Source organism: Eschrichtius robustus, chromosome 2, assembly GCF_028021215.1.
Source record: "Eschrichtius robustus isolate mEscRob2 chromosome 2, mEscRob2.pri, whole genome shotgun sequence".
NCBI classification, from domain to species: domain Eukaryota; kingdom Metazoa; phylum Chordata; class Mammalia; order Artiodactyla; family Eschrichtiidae; genus Eschrichtius; species Eschrichtius robustus.
Window position 1 is genome coordinate 107,630,518 of NC_090825.1, and position 21,853 is coordinate 107,652,370.

At 35.4% G+C, this 21,853-nt stretch overlaps 1 protein-coding gene across 1 annotated transcript in view; it reads left to right on the forward strand.

The window, feature by feature from the left end:
* ADAMTS19 (ADAM metallopeptidase with thrombospondin type 1 motif 19) overlaps positions 1-21,853 on the forward strand; it is a 296,035-nt gene that overhangs the window by 148,774 nt on the left and 125,408 nt on the right. The window contains exons 9-10 of the mRNA XM_068534394.1: positions 14,281-14,421; positions 15,841-15,991. Coding sequence (XP_068390495.1) covers positions 14,281-14,421; positions 15,841-15,991 — 292 coding nt within the window. The remainder of the gene's footprint in view (positions 1-14,280; positions 14,422-15,840; positions 15,992-21,853) is intronic.

Consider the following 21,853-nt stretch of genomic DNA (forward strand, 5'->3'; position numbering starts at 1 on the left):
TACTGACAGGCAATACAGTGAAATACAGAGTCATAAACAGGCCCATGCCTACTTGAAAACCTGACATCTGATCACGCTGTCATAGCAGACCAGTAAAGAAAGTTGACTGTTGATAAAAATGTGGTGGTACAATTGGTTTTCCACATGTATAAAAATAAAATTGAACACTTTCCTCAGCTCATTTCTAGAAATCTATTCCGGATAAAATAAAGACTGATACATCACAGATGAGACTTCTAAGAGGAAAGATACAAGACTGTCTTTAGGACTTCAGGACTAAAATGATTTCTACAACAGCACACACTTTGCGTGCCTTCTTCTCGAAGGCGGAAATATAAGATCTGATAGCTCATGGATCTTAGAATTTGTCTTGTTCAAATTTCCTATTTGTGTGATGGTTTCCCTTAATACTTTTTTGTTGTTGTTGAAGTATAGTTGATTTACAATGTTATGCTAATTACAGCTGTACAGCAAAGTGATTCAGTTACACATATATATATTCTTTTTTTAAATATATTCCTTTCCATTATGGTTTATCATAGGATATTTTTTTTACTGGAGTATAATTGCTTTACAATGTTGTGTTAGTTTCTGCTGTACAATGAAGTGAATCAGCTATATGTATACCTATATCGCCTCCCTCATGGACCTCCCTTCCACTTGACCCCCCCATCCCACAGAGCACCGAGCTGAGCTTCCTGTGCTTTACAGCATGTTCCCACTAGCTAGCTATTTTACACATGGTAGTGTACATGTGTCAGTCCTGATCTCCCAATTCGTCCCACCCTTCGCTTCCCCCCGCTGTGTCCACATGTCTATTCTCTACCTCCAGGTCTCTATTCCTGCCCTGCAAATAGGTTCGTCTGTACCATTTTTCTAGATTCCACATATATGCATTAATATACGATATTTGTTTTTCTCTTTCTGGCTTACTTCACTCTGTATGACAGACTTTAGGTCCATCCACATCTCTGCAAATGATCCAGTTTCATTCCTTTTTATGGCTGAGTAATATTCCATTCTATATATATATACCACATCTTCTTTATCCATTCATCTGTCATTGGACATTTAGGTTGTTTCCATGTCCTGGCTATTGTAAATAGTGTTGCAATGAACATTGGGGTACATGTGTCTTTTTGAATTATGGTTTTCTCAGGGTATATGCCCAGTAGTGGGATTGCTGGGTCATATGGTAGTTCTATTTTTAGTTTTCTAAGGAACCTCCATACTGTTCTCCATAGTGGCTGTATCAATTTACATTCCCACCAACAGTGCAAGAGTGTTCCCTTTCCTCCACACCCTCTCCAGCATTTATTGTTTGTAGATTTTTTGATGATGGCCATTCTGACCGGTGGGAGGTGATACCTCATTGTAGTTTTGATTTGCATTTCTCTAATAATTAGTGATGTTGAGCATCTTTTCATGTGCCTGTTGGCCATCTATATGTCTTCTTTGGTGACCTGTCTATTTAAGTCTTTCATGCATTTTTTAATTGGGTGGTTTGTTTTTTTTGATCATAGGACATTGAATATAGTTCTTTGTGCTATACAGTAGGACCTTGCTGTTTATCTCCTTAATGCGTAAGTTATTTATATTACATAACACATTCAGACACACACACATACAATGTAGTATGTGTACACATAATATTGCATATATTTGTTTTCATGAAAATATTTAATAATTTTAAAATAAATTTAAATTTAGAAAGGAGGGGCAAAATGAGTATCATTTGTATAAATGGAAAACTTCAGACAATCTACTAAAAAACCTATTAGAACAGTGAGAGAATTTTATGGGCCTGTTACAAAACTGTGTAAAATTTGTTTTCTTTCCAATACATGAACAAGAGCCACTTGCAAACTATAAAGAAAGAAAAAAATTTCATTTATATTGAAGATAGCAAAAAATAAAATAAACATTAAAAAGATAAAACACCTAGGAATATACTTACAAAGGAATGTACAAGACTTATAAAAAGAAGAATTATTAACCACACAGAGTCATAAAAGTGGTTTAAATAAATGGAAAGAGATTTCCTGGTTTGGGGTAGGAACAGTCAATATTATAAAATGACAATTATCTATATATAAATTAACATAATCTGCCCAAAATAGCAATTGAATTTTTTTACTAGACAGCCTGATTTTAGAGTCCATGTGGAAAACTCAACATAAGAAATTTCTTGTTTAAAAAAAAAAAAAACTGTGGGGAGGAGGAGGGTGAGCACTATCAGATAGTAATACATTTCAGAATAGATAAAGCAGTTTGTGCTGGTGCTGGAAAAAGCAGACAAGTCAATGGAAGAGAGAGTAAGAAAAAAAAAATTCCATTTATATGTAGGGAAAGATGTGGAAATGTAGCATATAATAAAAGCTGCACCTACAATCAATGGAAGGAAATGAATCATTCAATAACAAAAGTAACAGAAATCTGATTCTCTACCTTAGACATTACATCGGAACACACCAAAATGATTCTGTACGTGAGATTTTTTGTTTTGTTGGCTTTTTTCTTTTTCAGTCTTTTAATAGAGAATGTCTATGATTCTAGGTGTGAAATCTAGAAATATTTAAGGAAAATTCACATAAAATTAGTGACTTGAAATTAAATATCAAGGCAAGGAAAAAAATACAACAGTCAGAAGATAAGTCACAGTCAGTGCAAGCATTTGCATCATGTGTAATATTGACACGACAAAGTAATATTTTCCTTAATATAAAAAGAGCTCTTAAAAATAAATTTGCAAAATGACCAAAGTCCCATTAGAAAAATGGCAAAGGATATAACCACATAGCTCATAGAGGTATTTTGATGGCTTATATGAAAATATCCTAGTGTCGTTAATAGGATGCCAGTCAAACCACAAAGCAATTCTCCTTTCGACTATCAGATTACATAAATCTACACAGATGAATCCATATTTACTCCCACTGCAAGGACCACGTGCTTCCTTTGACACAAAAACTCCCCCTGTCCTCTTCCCTCGTTTTCTCTTACTCTTCTTTCACATCATTTCTTCAGAGAACTATTCCATGGGTAGGTTAAGTCCCTTCATATCTGCTCTTATTAATTCTATGTAGTTTTCATTCCTAATTTTTTCACAGTGGTAGGTTTACATTTGCATGATTATTTAATGTCTGTATCTCTAATTAGATTGTGTTTCTTTTATTTATTTATTTATTTTTGGCTGCATTGGGTCTCTATTGCTGCGCACGGGCTTTCTCTAGTTGCGGCGAGCGGGGGCTACTCTTCGTTGGGATGCTCGGGCTTCTCATTGTGGTGGCTTCTCTTGTTGTGGAACATGGGCTCTAGGCGTGCAGGCTTCAGTAGTTGTGGCACGTGGGCTCAGTAGTTGTGGCTCACAGTCTCTAGAGCGCAGGCTCAGTAGTTGTGGCACACGGGCTTAGTTGCTCCACGGCATGTGGGATCTTCCTGGACCAGGGCTCGAACCTGTGTCCCCTGTACTGACAGGTGGATTCTTAACCACTGCACCACCAGGGAAGCCCTAGATTGTGTTTCTTGAGGACAGGGGCTGTGTCTTGTTTTATGTTTGTTTCTGCTGTCATTGCTGTTTAACATTGTATCTCTCACACCTTTCATTTGTGCTCAATAAATAACTGTTAAATGATGTTTCGATTAACAGTGTAAGTGAATGAAAAGCGTTCGTCTATGAGGAAACAGATATTCTTATACATTTTTGAGAGACGTGTAAGTGGGGCACTATTTTTGGAGGCCATATGGCAATATTTATCCAAATTTAAATAGAAGACTGCTGGTAAATACAGTTTCAGTTTATTTTCCCAGCTTTGAGTTTAGCACATGTTAAATTATAATTTAATTTGTTTTTGTGTTTCTTTGCTTACTAGAATGGTTGAGCATCTCATCTTTTTCTCACTTGTTAAATTTATCCCATTACTTTAAAAATAAGTAGCCAATACAAGTAATCATAAGGACTTGAAAATGATCACTGTCTTATATTAATGAAGTAGTATTTATTTTTTGACCATTTAGTATCTGATGCCTCAGCACTTTGTTTTCCTAATTATAAAAACTGTCCTTTTAAGGTAGGTTTATATTATTGAAATAATAGTATGGATATAAGGTTGTAGACAAAGTTGTTTGTCTTGAAAACAGTTTATGATACAATTTTGTAATTTGACTTTAGCACATTTATGATAATTTATACTTGTAATAGATAGTGTCAAGAAAATAAAAAAGCTCTAGCAGAGTTCTGCATTTTTAAAAGTTAAAAGAAACTGCATTAAACATATACAATTTATTTACTGATTAGGAATCTCATCTGGTAATTAGATTGCCTACTTCATAGAGATGATGAGAGGATAAAATTACATAAGTTAGGGAAAATTACTTATAAATTATGTGATTATAAAAACACAGAACTTGTTTTCACATGGCCAAAATACTTGTATGTTTTTGGTTTTTGTTTTGCTTTTTTGAACCAAGGGGAAAAGACTAATATATATTTATTAAACCTTGGCCTAGAGACATGGCTTTTCCACTGAGTTGACAATTCAGGAGTTTCTTTGGAACTGAGAGGCTAATGAGGCAATAAATATGCAAACTTAGCTCCTTGAAGGCAACAAATATTTGGGGCACCTGCTAAAGTTTTAAGTATTGCCAAAGTACCAACAATTTAGATGCCTTGTAATTAATAAGCCTTTGAAATCAGTGACATTTGCTTACATGCTTTGATGGAAATTGTGCCTGGGTAGAACCAAGGGTAGGGCCAGGTTATAACCCACTTCTTCAGACATATGCATTTCTGTTATTGGCATCAATATTGTTATCAGTTCTTAAGTTGAGACATCTAAAACATCTTTAACTCTTTCTAGTCTTAGCTCCTCCCATAATCACTTGTCAAATTCTGTTCATTGGTCATCTGAAATAGTTATCCCATTAGTTATCCCATCTGTCTATTCCCTCTTCTGTTATTTCTCCAGGCTTGGACTATTGCAATGCCCACCTCAGCGGTCTCCTTGCCTTAGCACCTAATCTTTCTAATCTATCTTACTTTCGTCAGATTCAACTTCCTGAATTATAGTTCTGATCTTCAGTTCAGAAATCTTTATTGTTCCTTACCACCTAATGAATGAACTCCAAATTCTGTAGCCTTAGATTCATGACTTTTATAGATTGGTCCCAATCTATCTTTCTAACTTTATAAGCTACTTCTCTATTTCATGAATGTAAACAATCCATAATTTTCAAGCTTCATGTCTTTATTAATGCTTTTTTCTTATTCCAACTCCCAGCCCTACTGATTTATACCTTTTTCAGTTTTACTTATCCATTAAGTAAAGACAAATGTAATCCCTTTAATGGTCAAACCAAATGTAATCCTTTTTGTGAAATTAGACCTGAAAGTCCAGCTGGAAATGTATCTCCTTTTTTAAACTCCCTTACACTGTTAGTTGTAAATATCACTTGTAGCTTAATTTCTAATATATACTGATTTATACTGATATTTACACACACACACACACACACACACACACACACACACACATACACTCCCTACTAGACAGGAATCTCTATAAAAATAAGATTAGTGTCTAATACATTTTTTCTCATATAGTACCAGGTTGAGTGCATTGTATATTATAGGAACTCAAATATTTGTTGTGTGAATGAATAAGCATTTGTTTTAGGAATACTCACCTTTTGGACAATCATTTTGAGATTCAGGGTAGAAGGCAGTTGAGTTCCAGAAGCAGGGAAAGAATAATTAGTTTGGGTCAAGGAATGCAATTGCCTTGACTGGAAAATAACGGTTTTATGACTATACAAATACAAATATGGCAACATATTTTTCCTTTCTGGCACATGCTATTTTGATTCTTATATAAAATTAACTATGTAGAAATACAGTAGTTAAATTATACATCAGTTATGATGAGTCTTCTTTGAAGTTTGGTTACAGGCCTGTTCAGCTGTTTCATGCACATCCTGAAGTCGTGGACTTGGAAGGGACAATTCCAGAAGTTTCAGCAATAGTACTATTTAATCTAAAATTCTGCTAATTAAATAAGAAGGTAGCGTACGCTCCAGGAGGTATCCTGTAAGCATAAATTTGGCTAATCTCTCTCAGCATGCCAGAGGAGTCCCTTTTAGAAGGAAATACAATTTTTGGCTTTCATTCTGCATTGATGCCCATCAGTATATCTACTATATCTTACAGTAAGTATATCTTGTAGTACGATATACTGATTAGATCAGTATACAGTATCAGTATATTGATTACATCAGCATATCTTACTATAAGAAAGAGAGGATATATTCTAAAGGGAGAGTAGACAAACAGTAAGAAGTAAATAAGAAATGAAGATTAAGACAGTACATTATCTAGGACTCTTAGGATGGGAAACAGATAAAATAACAGATTACTGTAATAGACAAAAACAAATATACTCATTTCTAGAAATCTGTTGCTTCTTAAAATATTCAAAATTAATTATTCTGTAATTAATGTTCCTTGACCCACTAAAATTGGTAATAGCAACGTGTAAGTTCACTGTTTCCATACTGTACGGTTTAGAATTCCATACGGCAAAAGTCACAAGTATCTTCCTCTAGTACACACGCCTTGGTTAAGGATAGAAATTACTCAGTGGGCAGATGAGAGAGAAAGCGTATTAGAGCAACACAGACTTGGGCTTGAATTCTTGTCATGCCAGCTACTCTCTGAATGAACTTTGGGCAAGTCAATCTGTCTTTACTAATTTTCTTCATTCCTAAATGTGGATAAGTTTTCCTTTCAAGGTTCATTGTTAGGTTGGTGATGCTCTAATTGCACGGCACATTGGTTGACTCATAACACAGAATGAATAATACAGAGTGAATGAATAATAATAATAATTCATTAGTAGTAGTAGTATAATTATTTTTATGAATGCTTCAAGGTAACAAGGAGATTTTCAGCCTCCAATGGCCATACATCTCTCTGTTCACTCAAGGAGTGCTTTTATATCCTTCAGAATTTTTACTGGATTGGCAGGAAGTGTACTTATTATGGTGATTCTGTTTTTTTTTTTTTTTTTTTTTTTGGCTGCGTTGGGTCTTTGTTGCTGCGTGTGGGCTTTCTCTAGTTGCGGTGAACGGGGACTGCTCTTCGTTGCAGTGTGAGGGCTTGTCATTGCAGAGGCTTCTCTTGTTGCGGAGCACTGGCTTTAGGCACGCGGGCTTCAGTAGTTGTGGCTCGTGGGGCAGTAGTTGTGGCTCGTGGGGCTCTAGAGCGCAGGCTCAGTACTTGTGGCACGGGGGCTTAGTTGCTCCGCAGCATGTGGGATCTTCCCGGACCAGGGCTCAAACCCATGTCCCCTGCATTGGCAGGCGGATTCTCAACCACTGTGCCACCAGAGAAGTCAAGATTCTTGTCAGACCACTTACACAGTTTTTGTATTTGCTACTTTATTTAGACAGTGATACCAGTTAGAGTAATAAGTAGTTTGTCCAAGTTAATAATCATAATAGGACGTAAGCCAGCAGAGATGTGGCAGCACTCCCATACCAGATTCTCTTCAAATGTAGGTTTGGATGTCATAGTGAGTAGGTGGAAGAGGAGAAAAATCACCCAACTAGTGAACAGCCATACAAGAATTGGCTTTCTGCTTGCATTCCTCTAATGCATTTCTCTTGGCAAATGTATGGTCTAGAGTAAGGCAAACAACCTTCCTTGAGCAGATCATCCATAGCCTTTTCAGGCTTATGGTTTCTCTAAGTCAGTAAGATGCCACATTAGTTTCAACTTTCCATCAAATGCACAGAATATTTAGTTGCTCCTGTGATTCTATATTAGTTGATAAAATCTATGTATATTTATTTATTACAATTTAAGGAATTAAAAAGAAAATACGATAATTCTTATTCTCTGAACACTTAAATTCTAGGTAGTAATACTTTGTATATATTACTTAAAATTCACCAGAAATAGAAGATAGTTCTGATATTTTTTGTGCCATATATTTGAAGGGTACAAAAGTTAAGAATCATGAGAAATATGTGCTAGAATTTATTGAAGAGTCCTTTATATGGGAAGAAGGTCTTAAAATTTAAGTTGCATTTGTAAATACAAATAAGCTGTGGAAAGCATTCTGAAAGGAAGGGACTGTACAAAACAGTAGGCTGGAATTAACTGTTCCAGTGGAAATTAGTTTGAAATCAGTTTACAGATTATTTGAAAACAGGATAATAAGTTTGGATTTTATCTTGTAGCTCATTGGTTCTCAGAATTTTAAGTAAGAATCATTGAGAAAAATGTGTTAAAATACAGTTTCTTAGGTCTTAGGCCTCTTTTAATCCGTTGGGGTAGAGCTCAGGAATCTGCATTTTAACCAGCCTTTTGGTTCATTATTCACTTTTTCAGTATCGTTGCTTGCCAAGGAAAATTGAAAGATTTTACCTAGGGAACTAGTTTTTGTTAATGTTTTCATAAGGAATTAAAATAATTAAATAATTGTTTAATAAGGCAAAGAGTTAAGGCCAGGTGTGAAGGGGTTATCCAGAAGTGAAGAACAACAATCCAGAAGTGAAGAAAGTCACCTCTTGTCTTGGGTGATGGAAGTAGTGTTGGAAAAGGAGGAATGGGTGGCAGAGCTTTATGGAACGTAGAAGGACAGGATCCAGGCATCTTTTAGCTGCATGAGGGCAAGGGATGGAGTGTTCCAGCCCCAGTATATGATAAACTCCTTGAGGGTAAAAACTGGATCTTACTCATTTTTACGACCCCAACTCAGTACAGTGCCCAGCACTTAGTGTGTTCTTACCAAGTATTTGTTGAATTGCTAGATAAAACTGTCGTGTAACACACAGCAAAGTCAAAAGGAATCTCCTTTTGTACCCCTACTTTATTTTTTAACCTCTGATTTTTTTATCTTTATGCTGACTTACTTTCCATTCATTGCCTTTTGACTTACCAGTGGAAGTACATATTTGTTTTGTGCAAAGTGAAATGATTTAAAATATAAAAAGTAATGAAAATGTCTCATATTTCTTAATGTTGGGCTTTTTTCCATGAGTACACAGGAGTGAAGTTACATCAAGTCAGATATAGCCACTGAATGGTATGAAATTAAGTGTCATTTGTGATAGTTTGTTTCTTTTTTTTAATTACTTTTTTCTATATAATAATATGGCTTTTAGTGGAAAATAAGATATCGTGACAAAATGTTTAATGTATTCAGCACAAAAAAGTTTACTCTCTTAAAATATGACTGTTTACAAATTGGATCCTTTCCAAATTATCCAAAAAATGTGAGTGAATTCATAAATGTTCTCTTCTCTGACTCTTTAAACATCAAAAGGGACCATCTTCGAAATCCAAATGCTTCTCCAGCTTTCCGCAGGATATCACAAAACTTCCTGGCAGAGACTTTTAAACAAGTTGAGAAGTTTTATAAGATAAAAATATTTTCTCAGTTGACTTGACAACCATGTACAATGTTAGTGGAGAGTTTATTTGCCCAAGGCATTTTGTCAAAGTGAATTTAAACTGAGATTATTAAAATGTAGCTCAGTTGCACAGTGTGAGGAGAGGTGTTGCTAATGTCTTACTTCGACAATGTTTTCCATGCAGTGCATGCGACTTGGTTATGGGACTGTATATGTGAAGGTGTGTTTCTGCTAACAGAGAGGAGACATTTTAAATTATTCAGAAAATAAACCTTATATGTAAATGGATACTTTTGATCTATAGCTTGGTGATTTAACGTTCACTTCTTTTGACCATCAGGCTGCCTGGGTCTGAGTCACAGCTCTGCTATTAACCTCAGCACCTTCCTCATCTGTAAAATAGAAGTCATGATAACAGAAACATTCTGGGGGTATTGTGAGGATTAAATGATATCATCATTGTAAATGATTAATATAGTGACTGGCACAAATAAAGGTTCACAATTGTTTTATTTCAAATCTGTAGAATCAGAACTAAGCAGTGTCTCCTGATAGTTCCAGATGTGTGGTTATAAAAAGAACCCCTGTGCCAATTTAATGATAACTTCTGTTACAAGTTAAATAGCTTTAGGAAAATTTAACTAATGGTAAACAATGCTTGAATCATCAGATCTCTCCATGGCTGTAGCTAATTTCTTACATGAGAATCAGGATCCCAAAAGGAAAATGATCATCTGGATGAGAAGTTGTAATCTTCCCAATTTGGAAAATAACATTACACTGCTTTGGGAAAATGTCCAAATTGCTAAATCTTGGAAGGAGTCCCTCTCCTTCTCTCAAATGGACACATTATTTAAGAAGTTTTATTATTTGTGAAAAAGACCAGTTGCCTTTCAAAAATAATAGCATTTGTGTATGATTTGAAAGACTGCACCGCCGCAGATGGAAGAGTTGAGTATGTTCCACATGGCAAGTGGCTGTTGTTATAACAGGGTCACCCGGCAATGTGTGCTGCAGCCAGAATCCCTGGGGGAGGTGAGACAGTGATGCAGGCAGGGGCGGCATTGGAAGCGTACAGTCAGCACATGAGGCATCTTTATCAATCTGGGAGATTGTGGCATATTTACAATTTCTTATTTTAATTTAACATCCAGACAAAGTAACTTCTTGCCATTATTATTTACTTGGCTTTTCTTAAATCCCCACTTTCATGAAAGTCAGCCAATACAGCAGATTGCCTTTAATGATGGTTATCTCTGTGTTTTTTTGACAAATTAGAGAGATAGGATAAAACTTCTCTGATTTACTGCCCCAATTAAAAAAAAAAAAAGCTTATGGGTTCCTGCTATATTGCAGGCACTGTGCCAGGCATTTTATATCATCCTCATGTAATCTTCACAACCAGTCAGGAAAGTATATTTAACAGATGAGGAAACTTAGGCACATTTATTCCTTTATTATTATTTAAATTGCCTCTGGTCACATGAATAAGGGGGAGATACATGATTCAAATCTAACTCCTACGTCTTTCACTCTAGCCCTCAGTAAGTGAATTGGCCCCTGCCTACTCCATATCATGTCTTACTTTTTCTCTTTATCTTCAAAGTATGAAAACATTTTTCTTCCTGTTCTCTCTGTCAGTCATTCTATTAATATGTATTGATACAAACCCTATTTAAGGACATTAGTTAGATGAGGAAAGAGAAATATGGTATATCATATAGCTGAATTTTTCTAACACTAAAAGTGAAGGATGATAGTCAACAGTATATTTTAAATTTTATTTAGGTAATTTCCATAATCTTCAAGTTAGCAAACATAATGAACTTTTAATTCATTACTCTTCTTCATAAATTAATTAATTCCATCTATATCATTTTCTTCTTTCAAAAACATTAAATCTAACCATTTTGATTTAAATCTTTAGTTTATTTAACCAAAAATGTAGTTCAATAGTCTTGAAAATTTTCATTTTCATATGAGAAAATATAGGTAGTATAGTTGTAATTTCCTTTAGCAACTTCTATAACAATATTCTTTTATTAGTGTTTTAAAATATCATATATATATTCCTGTTCACAAATTATTTATGAAAGACTATTTTATTTATTATCTAGATCATTATGCAATGAGGAAAGGGAACATTGGACTATCTTCCCATCATCTCAAACTTAGCATGTGCAAAACCAAGCTTTCCTCTTTCTACTTCTTCAGTATTAACTCTCTCACAAACAGTTATTTTAATGCCCTCATTATGAGAATTCATAGGAAATTATATGCAACTTTTACTGAAATAGAAGTGATTCTGTTGGGTTGGCCAAAAAGTTCGCTCGTATTTTCCCATACCCTCTTGCAGAAAACCCGAACGAACTTTTTGGCCAACCCAAATACATGCTGACTTGGCTCAACATTTAAATACCATTTATAGAGTATGGTTCCCATATGCCAGGATCTTAGAGCAATGAGTAAGTTCCTATCCTCAAGAAACTGGAGAGATAACCAAAAGTAAAAACATACAGTACAATGTAGAAAACACTGTAATAATGTTGTTCACAGAATACTGTGGTGGGAAAACAGAGACAGTACACGTAGGCAAGGTGGGAGTTTAGTAAAAGAAAACCTCCTGGGGCTTCCCTGGTGGCGCAGTGGTTGAGAGTCTGCCTGCCAATGCAGGGGACATGGGTTCGAGCCCTGGTCTGGGAAGATCCCACATGCTGCGGAGCAACTAGGCCCGTGAGCCACAATTACTGAGCCTGCGCGTCTGGGGCCTGTGCTCCGCAACAAGAGAGGCCACGATAGTGAGAGGCCCGCGCACCGCGAGGAAGAGTGGCCCCCACTCACCGCAACTAGAGAAAGCCCTCGCACAGAAACGAAAGACCTAACACAGCCAAAAATAAATAAATAAATAAATAAATAAAAAGATAAAGAAACTAACACTCTCTCAGCCTTTAAAAAAAAAAAAAGAAAACCTCCTGAAAGTAATCTACGTGAATCTTGAAGATCAAGTAGAATTTATCCAGGGAAAGGCATTGAAGGCAAGGCACTTTGGATAGGGTCAGGGAGGGAATGGACTTCAGTGGTTAGTCACATGATTCTAGAGCCAGACTCCTCAATTCAGACATCACTACTTTCCACTTTCTCGTTGTATGACCTTGGGAAAGTTACTTCTCATCAGCAGAAAGGGTATTATAATAGTTCCTACCTCATAGAATTGTTTAATTCAAGCTTATAAACCCCTTTTTTTTTTATGGTGTATGACACAGAAAATGCAAGAGAATAAGGAACAACATAATGTTTGGGAAACTACAAATCATTTGCTCTTGCTGAAAAGAAATGCAATAAATGGCTTGGAAGAAGATTAAGAAACTGCGTACCATGTTAAGGAGCTGGAAATTGCTATATAGGTAATGGAAAAGCAGACGAAAGGCAGCCCAATTGTGTTTTTAAATAGATCTTACTGGAGCAGGGCAGGAGGAAAAGGGAGAATGTTGCCAAAGATTAGAAGCACAGGACCCACTCAGAATGCCATAGTAATTGTCAAGATTAATTATTTTTATAATCCTCTTTAATAGTAACAGAAGGAATTGAAAGAAAATAACAGTTGAAAGAAATATTTAGAAAGTAGATTAGCAGGGCTTGCCCCTAACAATTAGTAAATAATTGGGTGCTAATTTGGGAGAGGAAGGAATAAATGATGACCTGAAGATACTTGGGCTAGCAAAGGCACACAAAAGAGAACAAGCGAGAAAGAGAATACAGGAGTACATAGAGGTTTGAAAGAGAAAATATTAAGGGCAGCTTTTAGACATACTGAATTTAACAGTCTTCTAATACGTCCATCAGAAGATAAGTCAGAGTTTTAGAATAGAGTTACAACTTAGAGCAACAGATTCAGGATTCAGTAGAAAAGATGAAGATGGCCAAGAGTGTGCAGGTTTCCCAGGGACAGTCTGTGTTTTATGATGAGTGGAGGAAGACTATCTCGTGAAGCACTTGGGGAAAAATAATACTTTAATGTGGTTTCGGATTTGATAACGGAATGAATAAAGGATCTTTAGGCAAGAGCAAGAATCTAGTGTGATTGAATAGAAACTTACCATTTCTATGTGCTTCATACCTACTACTATGTCAAAAATATATCTATAGATCATTTTGATACAGGTGAACTAAGCGTGTTATTTACTAGATTGATTGGGAGAATGTTTTTTACTAAGTAAAAACATTGACTTTTAATATAGACCATAAAATTTTAAAAATAAATCAGTCTGAAATCTAATTTTATGTTGACCTTTAAAACTAATTTCTCGGGACTTCCCTGGCGGTCCAGTGGTTAAGACTTCGCCTTCCAATGCAGGGAGTGCGGGTTCGATCCCTGGTCAGGGAGCTAAGATCCCACATGCCTCGTGGCCAAAATCCAAAACATAAAATAGAAGCAATATTATAACAAATTATCAATAAAGACTTTGAAAATGGTCCGCATCAAAAAACTTTAAAAAAAATAAACAAAACTAATTTCTCTCCGAATAGACCGGTGGTTGCCAAGGGGAAGGGAGGGTGTGGGAGGGGTGGAGGGAACGGTATTCCATCTCCTGTGATTAAACCATATTGGAAAAGAATATGAAAATGAATGTATATATATATATATATATATATATATATATAACTGAGTCACTTTGCTGTACAGCAGTAATTAACACAACATTGTAATTCAACTCTACTTCAATAAAAAATAAAATAAAAAATAAAACTAAAAAACGAATTTCTCTCCCATTATTTTAATTATTTAGCTGTTATTTAATTGCAATTATAATAACAGGTTAAAAATATCTATCTAATGTAATTTTTAAATTTTATATTCCAAATCAGCATGGGGATTAATCATGACAATGACCACCCATCATGTGCGGATGGTCTTCATATCATGTCTGGTGAATGGATTAAAGGACAAAATCTCGGTGATGTCTCATGGTCCCGATGTAGCAAGGAAGATTTGGAAAGATTTCTAAGGTACTGAGGTCACTAGCTGTTGCTGTGTCATGAATGGGTATGTGTGCCTGCTTCCTCTACCAGCCTGGGAGGGTGGTGTGGCAGCAGGAATCAGCCACCAGATTAGGAATCAAGGTGCTTGGTTCCAGTCCTGGTTCTCCACTGACTCATGGTGCGAACTGGGACATATTATTTAACCCACTTGTTTCTTAGTTTCCACACTTTCAAACAAGAGGATGGGCAAGGTGATTTGTAAGGTTGAAAGTTATTATAATGATAAAAAATCTTTCATAACATTTAATTGCCTCTTCAAAATTTCTCAGTGGAAACATTTTCATTGCCCATCCCTCTACATCTGTTGTTATAAAGAACCTCCTTAACAAAAGCTCCACCTTTCCACTGCGATAGTTCTGAACTCTGAATCTTTTTTCATTAATGTCAATGCATAGTTTTCACCATTATAATAGTCCTTGATTCTTCTCTTTTCAACCTTCAACTTTGGTAATACGTAGCTTCTGCCTGTTTGGAAAAAGAAATGAAAAAAAGTATTTCTGTTCTAATTTTCATTTTAAAGCCCTGTTCTCTACTTCTTCCTTCAGTAATAGATGGGGAAGCTGAAACAGTACCAGTAGATGTTATGTAAAGTCCCAATTAGTGAGTGAGAGATGCTTAAAGTATCCAAAAGTCTAAGTAAGAAATATAGGAACATCTAACTAGCTAAATTCACTACACAAATTTATTTTTCCGTACCATTTAAATTGTCAAGCTAATTTTTTGTCAAATGAATAGTAACATCTACTAAAATATATTTATTATATTACTATAACTCTTTCCAGAAATATGTGCAGTAGAATCTGGGCATTCTCTTTGTCACTGCAACAGTAGCCCCTCAGTAGGCCCTAATGAGTGCAGGATTTTGTGTAGTTGTCTTCTCATGAATCAGAACTACGATAAAATTAAATTTTACCCCATAAATGGAAGTTGTAGTACAATGTCAAGTAGAAAAATATTCACACTATTAATAGTCACTTGAGATTGCTTTCCATAGATTCCTTAAATCCCAGAATATAGTTGATTTCTTACCTTCATACATTACTTTTGGGCAAGTTACTCTCTGAGCTTCTTCATCTTATAAATATGTAAAATAATAACCACCTCACAGTATTATGTAGATTAGCTGAGTTAATCCATATGAAAGATCTTTAAAAACAAAAAGTCCTGTTAATTTGAACTTATTTTATTATTAGGTTTATCGTAATAATTATAAACAAATGATTCTCATACATGGGATAATTTCTATGAGCATTCTATAGAAGAGCTTATAAATAAAAGTAAGAACATATTTTAGTAGTATCAAAATGTTTCCTGTTGCTGTGTTAACTAATTATAACAACTTTTTGCATTTAATTCAAAATGTTACACATATCTGCATATCACCAGGTCAAAGGCCAGTAACTGCTTGCTACAGACAAATCCCCAGAGTGTCAATTCCGTGATGGTTCCCTCCAAGTTGCCAGAGATGACATACACTGCTGACGAGCAATGTCAGATTCTCTTTGGGCCATTGGCTTCCTTTTGTCAAGAGATGCAGGTAAGAGTTGTATCCAGGTAGGATTTTTTTTAAGTGTGTGTTCACATCCATTATTTAGAAGTATTGATTGGAGGAGGGGAAGATGACTTTATTTTAGAGTTTGTGGCTTCAAAGCATCCCAGTATTGGAAAGAAGGATTTTCTAAGAAAAGGTTTCTGCGTTTTCCCCCTAACGTTTTGAAAGTGATAGAAATAGGTGTGGGTATTTAATTAAAGCCAGGAAGGAATGACCCAAGAATTTCTACTTCAAAAATGGCACTGAAGTCAGAAAAGTCTTTGCATTATGCCAGTTCGTTGCTTTTGTTTTAAATCTCTTACTTGCTTACATAGTAGGTAACTGGGTGAAAATGTAATGAAAACGATATATGAACATGTAATTTTGGAGGAAGGATTATATCTTTTAACTCTGAAAATAAATTGTTAAAAATATGTTCTATAGGAATAAAAATTAGAGAGTACATTTCTAAATAGTTAAACTAGAGGAAAAGGGTACATGTCTGATGGTGAACTAAGCAGTGTCTTTATATTAGTATTCAGTCACTAGTTACTCTGAGAGGCCAATTGTCCCATTCTAGAAAAATCTAAAATCTGAAAGATTGAGCAAAATGACCTTCATAATTGATGTAAGAATTTAGCTCTATTTACCCTTCCTTTTTTCTTTTCTTCTGTCTTCCTGAAGCTCATCCCCTAGCTGCCCATTTCTTCCTACCTCTTTCCAATACACATACTCACGCATACTTTGTATTTCAGGCTTCAACTGATAATCATGCTTAGAGTGAATTGATAGCTGTATTTCACTGTACCTAAGTTTCTGTGGTTGCCTCAAAGGAGTTTGGCTTTGTTGAAGATAATGCTGTCTTGGATTACTGGCAGAATAATTACAATTCATTATAAGGAAAAGGTTATACGGCATTATGACATATGCTGTCTCTGCCTCGTTGTTCTTATCAAAGGAGTTATTCACTTGTTTGTTACTTTCCTCTTATTAATTTCCCACCCTAGTGTGTAAGCTCCAGGAGGGCAGAGTGTTTCTCCAGCACCTAGTCCAATGGCTAGCACATGGTAGGCACTCAGTGAATATTTGACTTAAGATTAAAATAAGTGAATGTATGAAGAACTTGGAGCTCCATTAAATGTGACATGTGAAGGAATGTATACACTGTAATACTCATGTGGCAATAGTAGACCTCAAGAGGAATTGATATAGGTGTGTGATTGTGACTGGACACCCAAGGGTTCACATGTGGCAGACCAATGGATCCTTGGAGCTTAGCATTGGGTGTGAAAATTACAGCAGTAGCCAGGTTGACTTTGTATTATCTGTCCGAATACCTCTCTGATCTCATCTACCAACCTTGTTCAATCTACTCTCATCTCCAAGGACTTTAGACAATCAGAAATTGGGTTACAATCTTGTTTCTTAAATCGTCATGGTAAAATGAATGTTTTGAGGTCCACAAGTTTGGTTTTGTAGGTAAACACATCTACATGCTGAAATTATCATGTTTTGGAAAACAGAGTAGGCTGCCTATGATTACTATCATACTATTGCATAGGAGATGGTTTCAGTTCATGTAGTACAGAAAATTGATAGACTTGATAAATGAAAAATGCTCATGTTTTATGAAGTACCCTAAGTGTTAGAAAAATTCAGCAAATGATCAACTACAAATGTGATTTTGGTAAATTTTAGATCATTTTTCATAAATACTATTTTTAAAAATTTTAGAAATTATTTTTGATTATATATTGCAGTTAGTTAAATTTTACTAGTACCATTCCACAATATTTTGAACTCTAAAATGGATGCCACAGTGTGTAAATCATTTAGATTTATGATCTATTTTGATTCTTATAACAATTATATGCCATAGTTGATATTTAGTCCTGTTTTACAGATCAACAGTTTGAGGCCTGTAGAAGTTAAATAACACAATTAAGTTATTACACCTATGAAGAGGGAGTGTTAGATGCAAATCCAAAGAATAGAGTATATGTAACCACTATGCTCTACTGCTTCTTATGGAATTCAGACTTCTTTACTTTGTGTCTTTGTATGGGAAAAACCTTAGATCAGGTCCTGTGTTTAGACTGAATTTGCTTTATCCCTTACAGCACCTACACCATCAGGGTCAAGAAGTATTTTAATTGATTTTTTTTTAGACTTTTCTAGGCTATTTGCTCTATTTTTTGGTTGTTTCTCACTAACCTACCTTCATGGATTTTTTCTCCACCTCTGACAGTATAACTATTTGTTAGGGGATATTAAATCCGTTTCTCAGTATCCTAGGATGTTGCCTTGTTTTAAACTAGGCATTTTGCAAACAGAATTAAGTTTTAGGTCTTAAGTATCCAGAAATGTTCTCCTTTTTTCCCCTGAAATTATCTATATGTGACATTTTTATTCATAAAACCAGATTTTTCTCTAGTTCTATCTGTGTGTAATCTTCATTAAGGACAATTTTAAAATAATGCCCGAAAGGGTTGGGCTGCTGTGGGCAGCCAAGGAGAAGCAATGCCTCCTAATAGGGGTTTGGTTGGAGAGCACTGGCTGGAAAGGCGTGAAGCCTGGGCTCTAACAGTGGTTCTGCCTCTTATTAGTTGTGTAACCTTAGTCAAAACTCTTTTTCTTTCTAAGCCACACTCTATAGAACAAGTAATGGAACTATGTTATCTTTCGAAGTCTCTTAGGGCTAAGAGGCTGGACTTCTTTCATTCCAAAATCCAAAACAGCATTGTGATACCACCCTTGAAAAATCATTTCCATCCCAAATTAGTGCAGCTTGTAAAGCATAGAAATTAGGTAGGTAGGTAGGTAGGTAGGTAGGTAAATAGGTAGATAGAGCCACAGAAGAGATTATTTAAAAATTCAGTCATTGATTTGATAAATATTTATTGAGTTCCAGCTACTTTCCAGGTGCTGTTCTGTGTACTAGTAACACAGTAGGAAGAAACCCCCAGCTTCATGGAGCTTAATTTTAGCTGGGGAAACAGACAATAAGTACATACATATATAATATGTCAGTTAGTAATAAGTGTTTTGGAGAAGTATAAGTTCAGGTAACAAAGACAGGGAATACAGCCAGGGATGGGGGGATGGGAATGGTGCTATTTTATACAGGATGATCTGGGAAGGCTTCCTAAAGCAAGTGACATTTGTTTAGAAATCTGAAGGAAGTTAGGTAGCCAGCCATGCATTTGTCTTGGGAAAAATGTAGCAAGAAGAAACAGAAAGCAAATGCACTGGCATGGAGTTAGGTTCATGTTTTAAGTTTAAGATGTCCATTGGACATCTAAGTAGAGATGTTTGTAGGTCCAGAATAGATATCTATCTGGAAGTCCTCAACAAGTAGGAGATACTGAAGACATGATACTAAATGATGACACTAGGAAATGAGTTAGAAGAGGAAAAATTCGAAGACTGAGAACTTAATCACTACAATATTTAGAGGTTAGGAAAATAAGGAGGAAGCAACAGTTAAAACTCTGAAGAAGTCTATTGGTAGGAATCGAACCAAGAGAAAGTAAGATCTTGGAGGCTAAGTGAAGACATTTTTCAAAGTGGAAATGATTAGAAATTACAAAAGCTGAAGACAAGGGGAGTAAAATGAAGTCTGAGAATATGCAATTGCCATGTTTTTCCCACTGGGTTTGGGACACTGTTACTTGATGCTTTCTTGGCATCCCTGAACACCTGAGGGTAAGGAGGTAGAAGTTAAAAATATAAGAGGAAGTAGTTATAAGTGTAGAAGATAGAATAGTTCAGCGCGTTAAGCCACTCATGTACACATTCAGAGGGGTACACGTGAAGTCGCCATATCTACCAGTCTGTCACCTAGACTTTATACAAAACGAATCTCCTAGAAGGCAAGCTCCATAACATCGAAAGAGTTGTCAGTCCTTTTTATCACTGTACCTCTGGCACCTAAAAGAGTGCTCAATAAGTATTTGTTAAATTAATAAGTGAATCAACTGAATGATGGAATAATAACTCTAAAATCTTACTCATAGAAATAGTTGATTCTTAGATATATAATATGTCCAGAGAATATGAAGATAACCATCTAAAATATTAATTCAATGGCTCCATAAATAACCTATAAGGGTATGTAGCTTATGTTTCACAGCTTACACATGAGTTAATCAGGCATCCTATGTCCATCTTGTATCTCCGTTCAGTTATAAATAAGTGTTGAGCTGCATGGAGTAAAGATTTGCAGCAACTTTTCAACATGTGTGTTTCTGGTACAATATGAGACAATGGTAGTTGGCCCATAGTATTTGAATTAGATATTGCTCTTCCATTCTTACTGACAAATAGTTATATACAAGCACTAGGGACTCCAACATTATGTACATGCTGATCTAATTAATGATATAAATTTACCCTTAGGATAGCAGCTTACATCTGCAAAATGTTTAAAGGCATAGCTGTAGAGATGCTTGTGAAACATCTCGACCCTCAGCAATAATTGCTCACTCTTCTGCATGAATATGCTAACTTCTCGGATGACCTTATTCCTGAGTCCTAAGCATTTGGTGCCTCTAGGCCATCTGACGTCTTGTGGCTGAGCCAGCTACAATGCATCAAGTCATCCTAATAGCTGCCTAAAATTACTTAGCCTGGCTAAGAATACAGAGGTATGGATGTTTCCTTAGAACCAATAAGAAGTGGCTGCTTGAGAGTTACATTTGAGTAAGAAGGAAGTTTGCTAAAAAAAAATTTAAAAATGAAGACCTCCAGGAAACTTAAGGTTCTGCCTTTGGTTTTGGACTAGGCACAATGTGAGTTGCATACATATTATATTGTATCGAAAACTTTTTAGTGTAATTAAATCATATGATGACTTAAAGTGAAAGTACCATGTAAAGTTCCAGTTTTACATTTCTCTTATATCGACTTAATATATCAAAGTATGTAGGACTTCTAAAATCTCTCATTTGATCTAATGAACAGGCTGGCATTGAAATGAGTACCTTATGAAGAATTCTAGAAGATTGAGTCTCTGATTTGGCATTGTGAAATTCCAGAGGCAATAGGAATTAGGGCTAAAAAACCATGAAATATCCCTTGATGGAAAGTAGTTGTTTAGGCAACTAATACAGTATCATTGATAAATCATGTTGTTAAGATTGGTGAAGTTGAAGATTTTTATTGTCCTTTCTTCCTATAAGATCAATAAAGTTATGGTGGGTTAAAGCTACCAGGAATTGAATCTGCCTGTTTTGCCATCTAATCAAAACTTCATCCTATTCTTTGAGCTTTAGTCCTACACGGTATGTGAGTACATGAGTTTGATGGCAAATTATTTGTCTAGATAATCTAGCTCTTTAATTTTTTTCCTTAGGACTAATTTTTTTTCACGACTTCTTATTGACGTGGGCTTTTATTTTTTAGGTCTCTATCTTTGTAATTTGCCTATTTACATTTTGCCCATTTTTTAAACTTTCTGTTTTTCTTGCTGATTTGCAGGAGTTCTTTCTATGTTCTATATTCTAGGTGACACTTCCTTAAAGTATGTCATTGTGTGTTAACTTTTTATACAATGTCATTTTAAAATTTTGAAGTGGTTGAATCCATCAAGTTCTCCAATTAAGTTGTGCTGTTTTTGTTTTGTTTTTTTGTGTGTGTGTATGTGTATATATATATTCTTTTTCAGATTCCTTTCCATTATAGGTTATTACAAGATACTGAATATAGTTCCCTGTGCTATACAGTAGGTCCTTGTTGTTTCTCTATTTCATATAGAGTAGTGTGTATCCATTAAACCCTAACTCCCGATTTATCCCTTCCCCTCTTTCCCCTTTGATAACCATAAGTTTGTTTCCTATATCTGAGTCTCTTTCTGTTTTGTAAATAAGT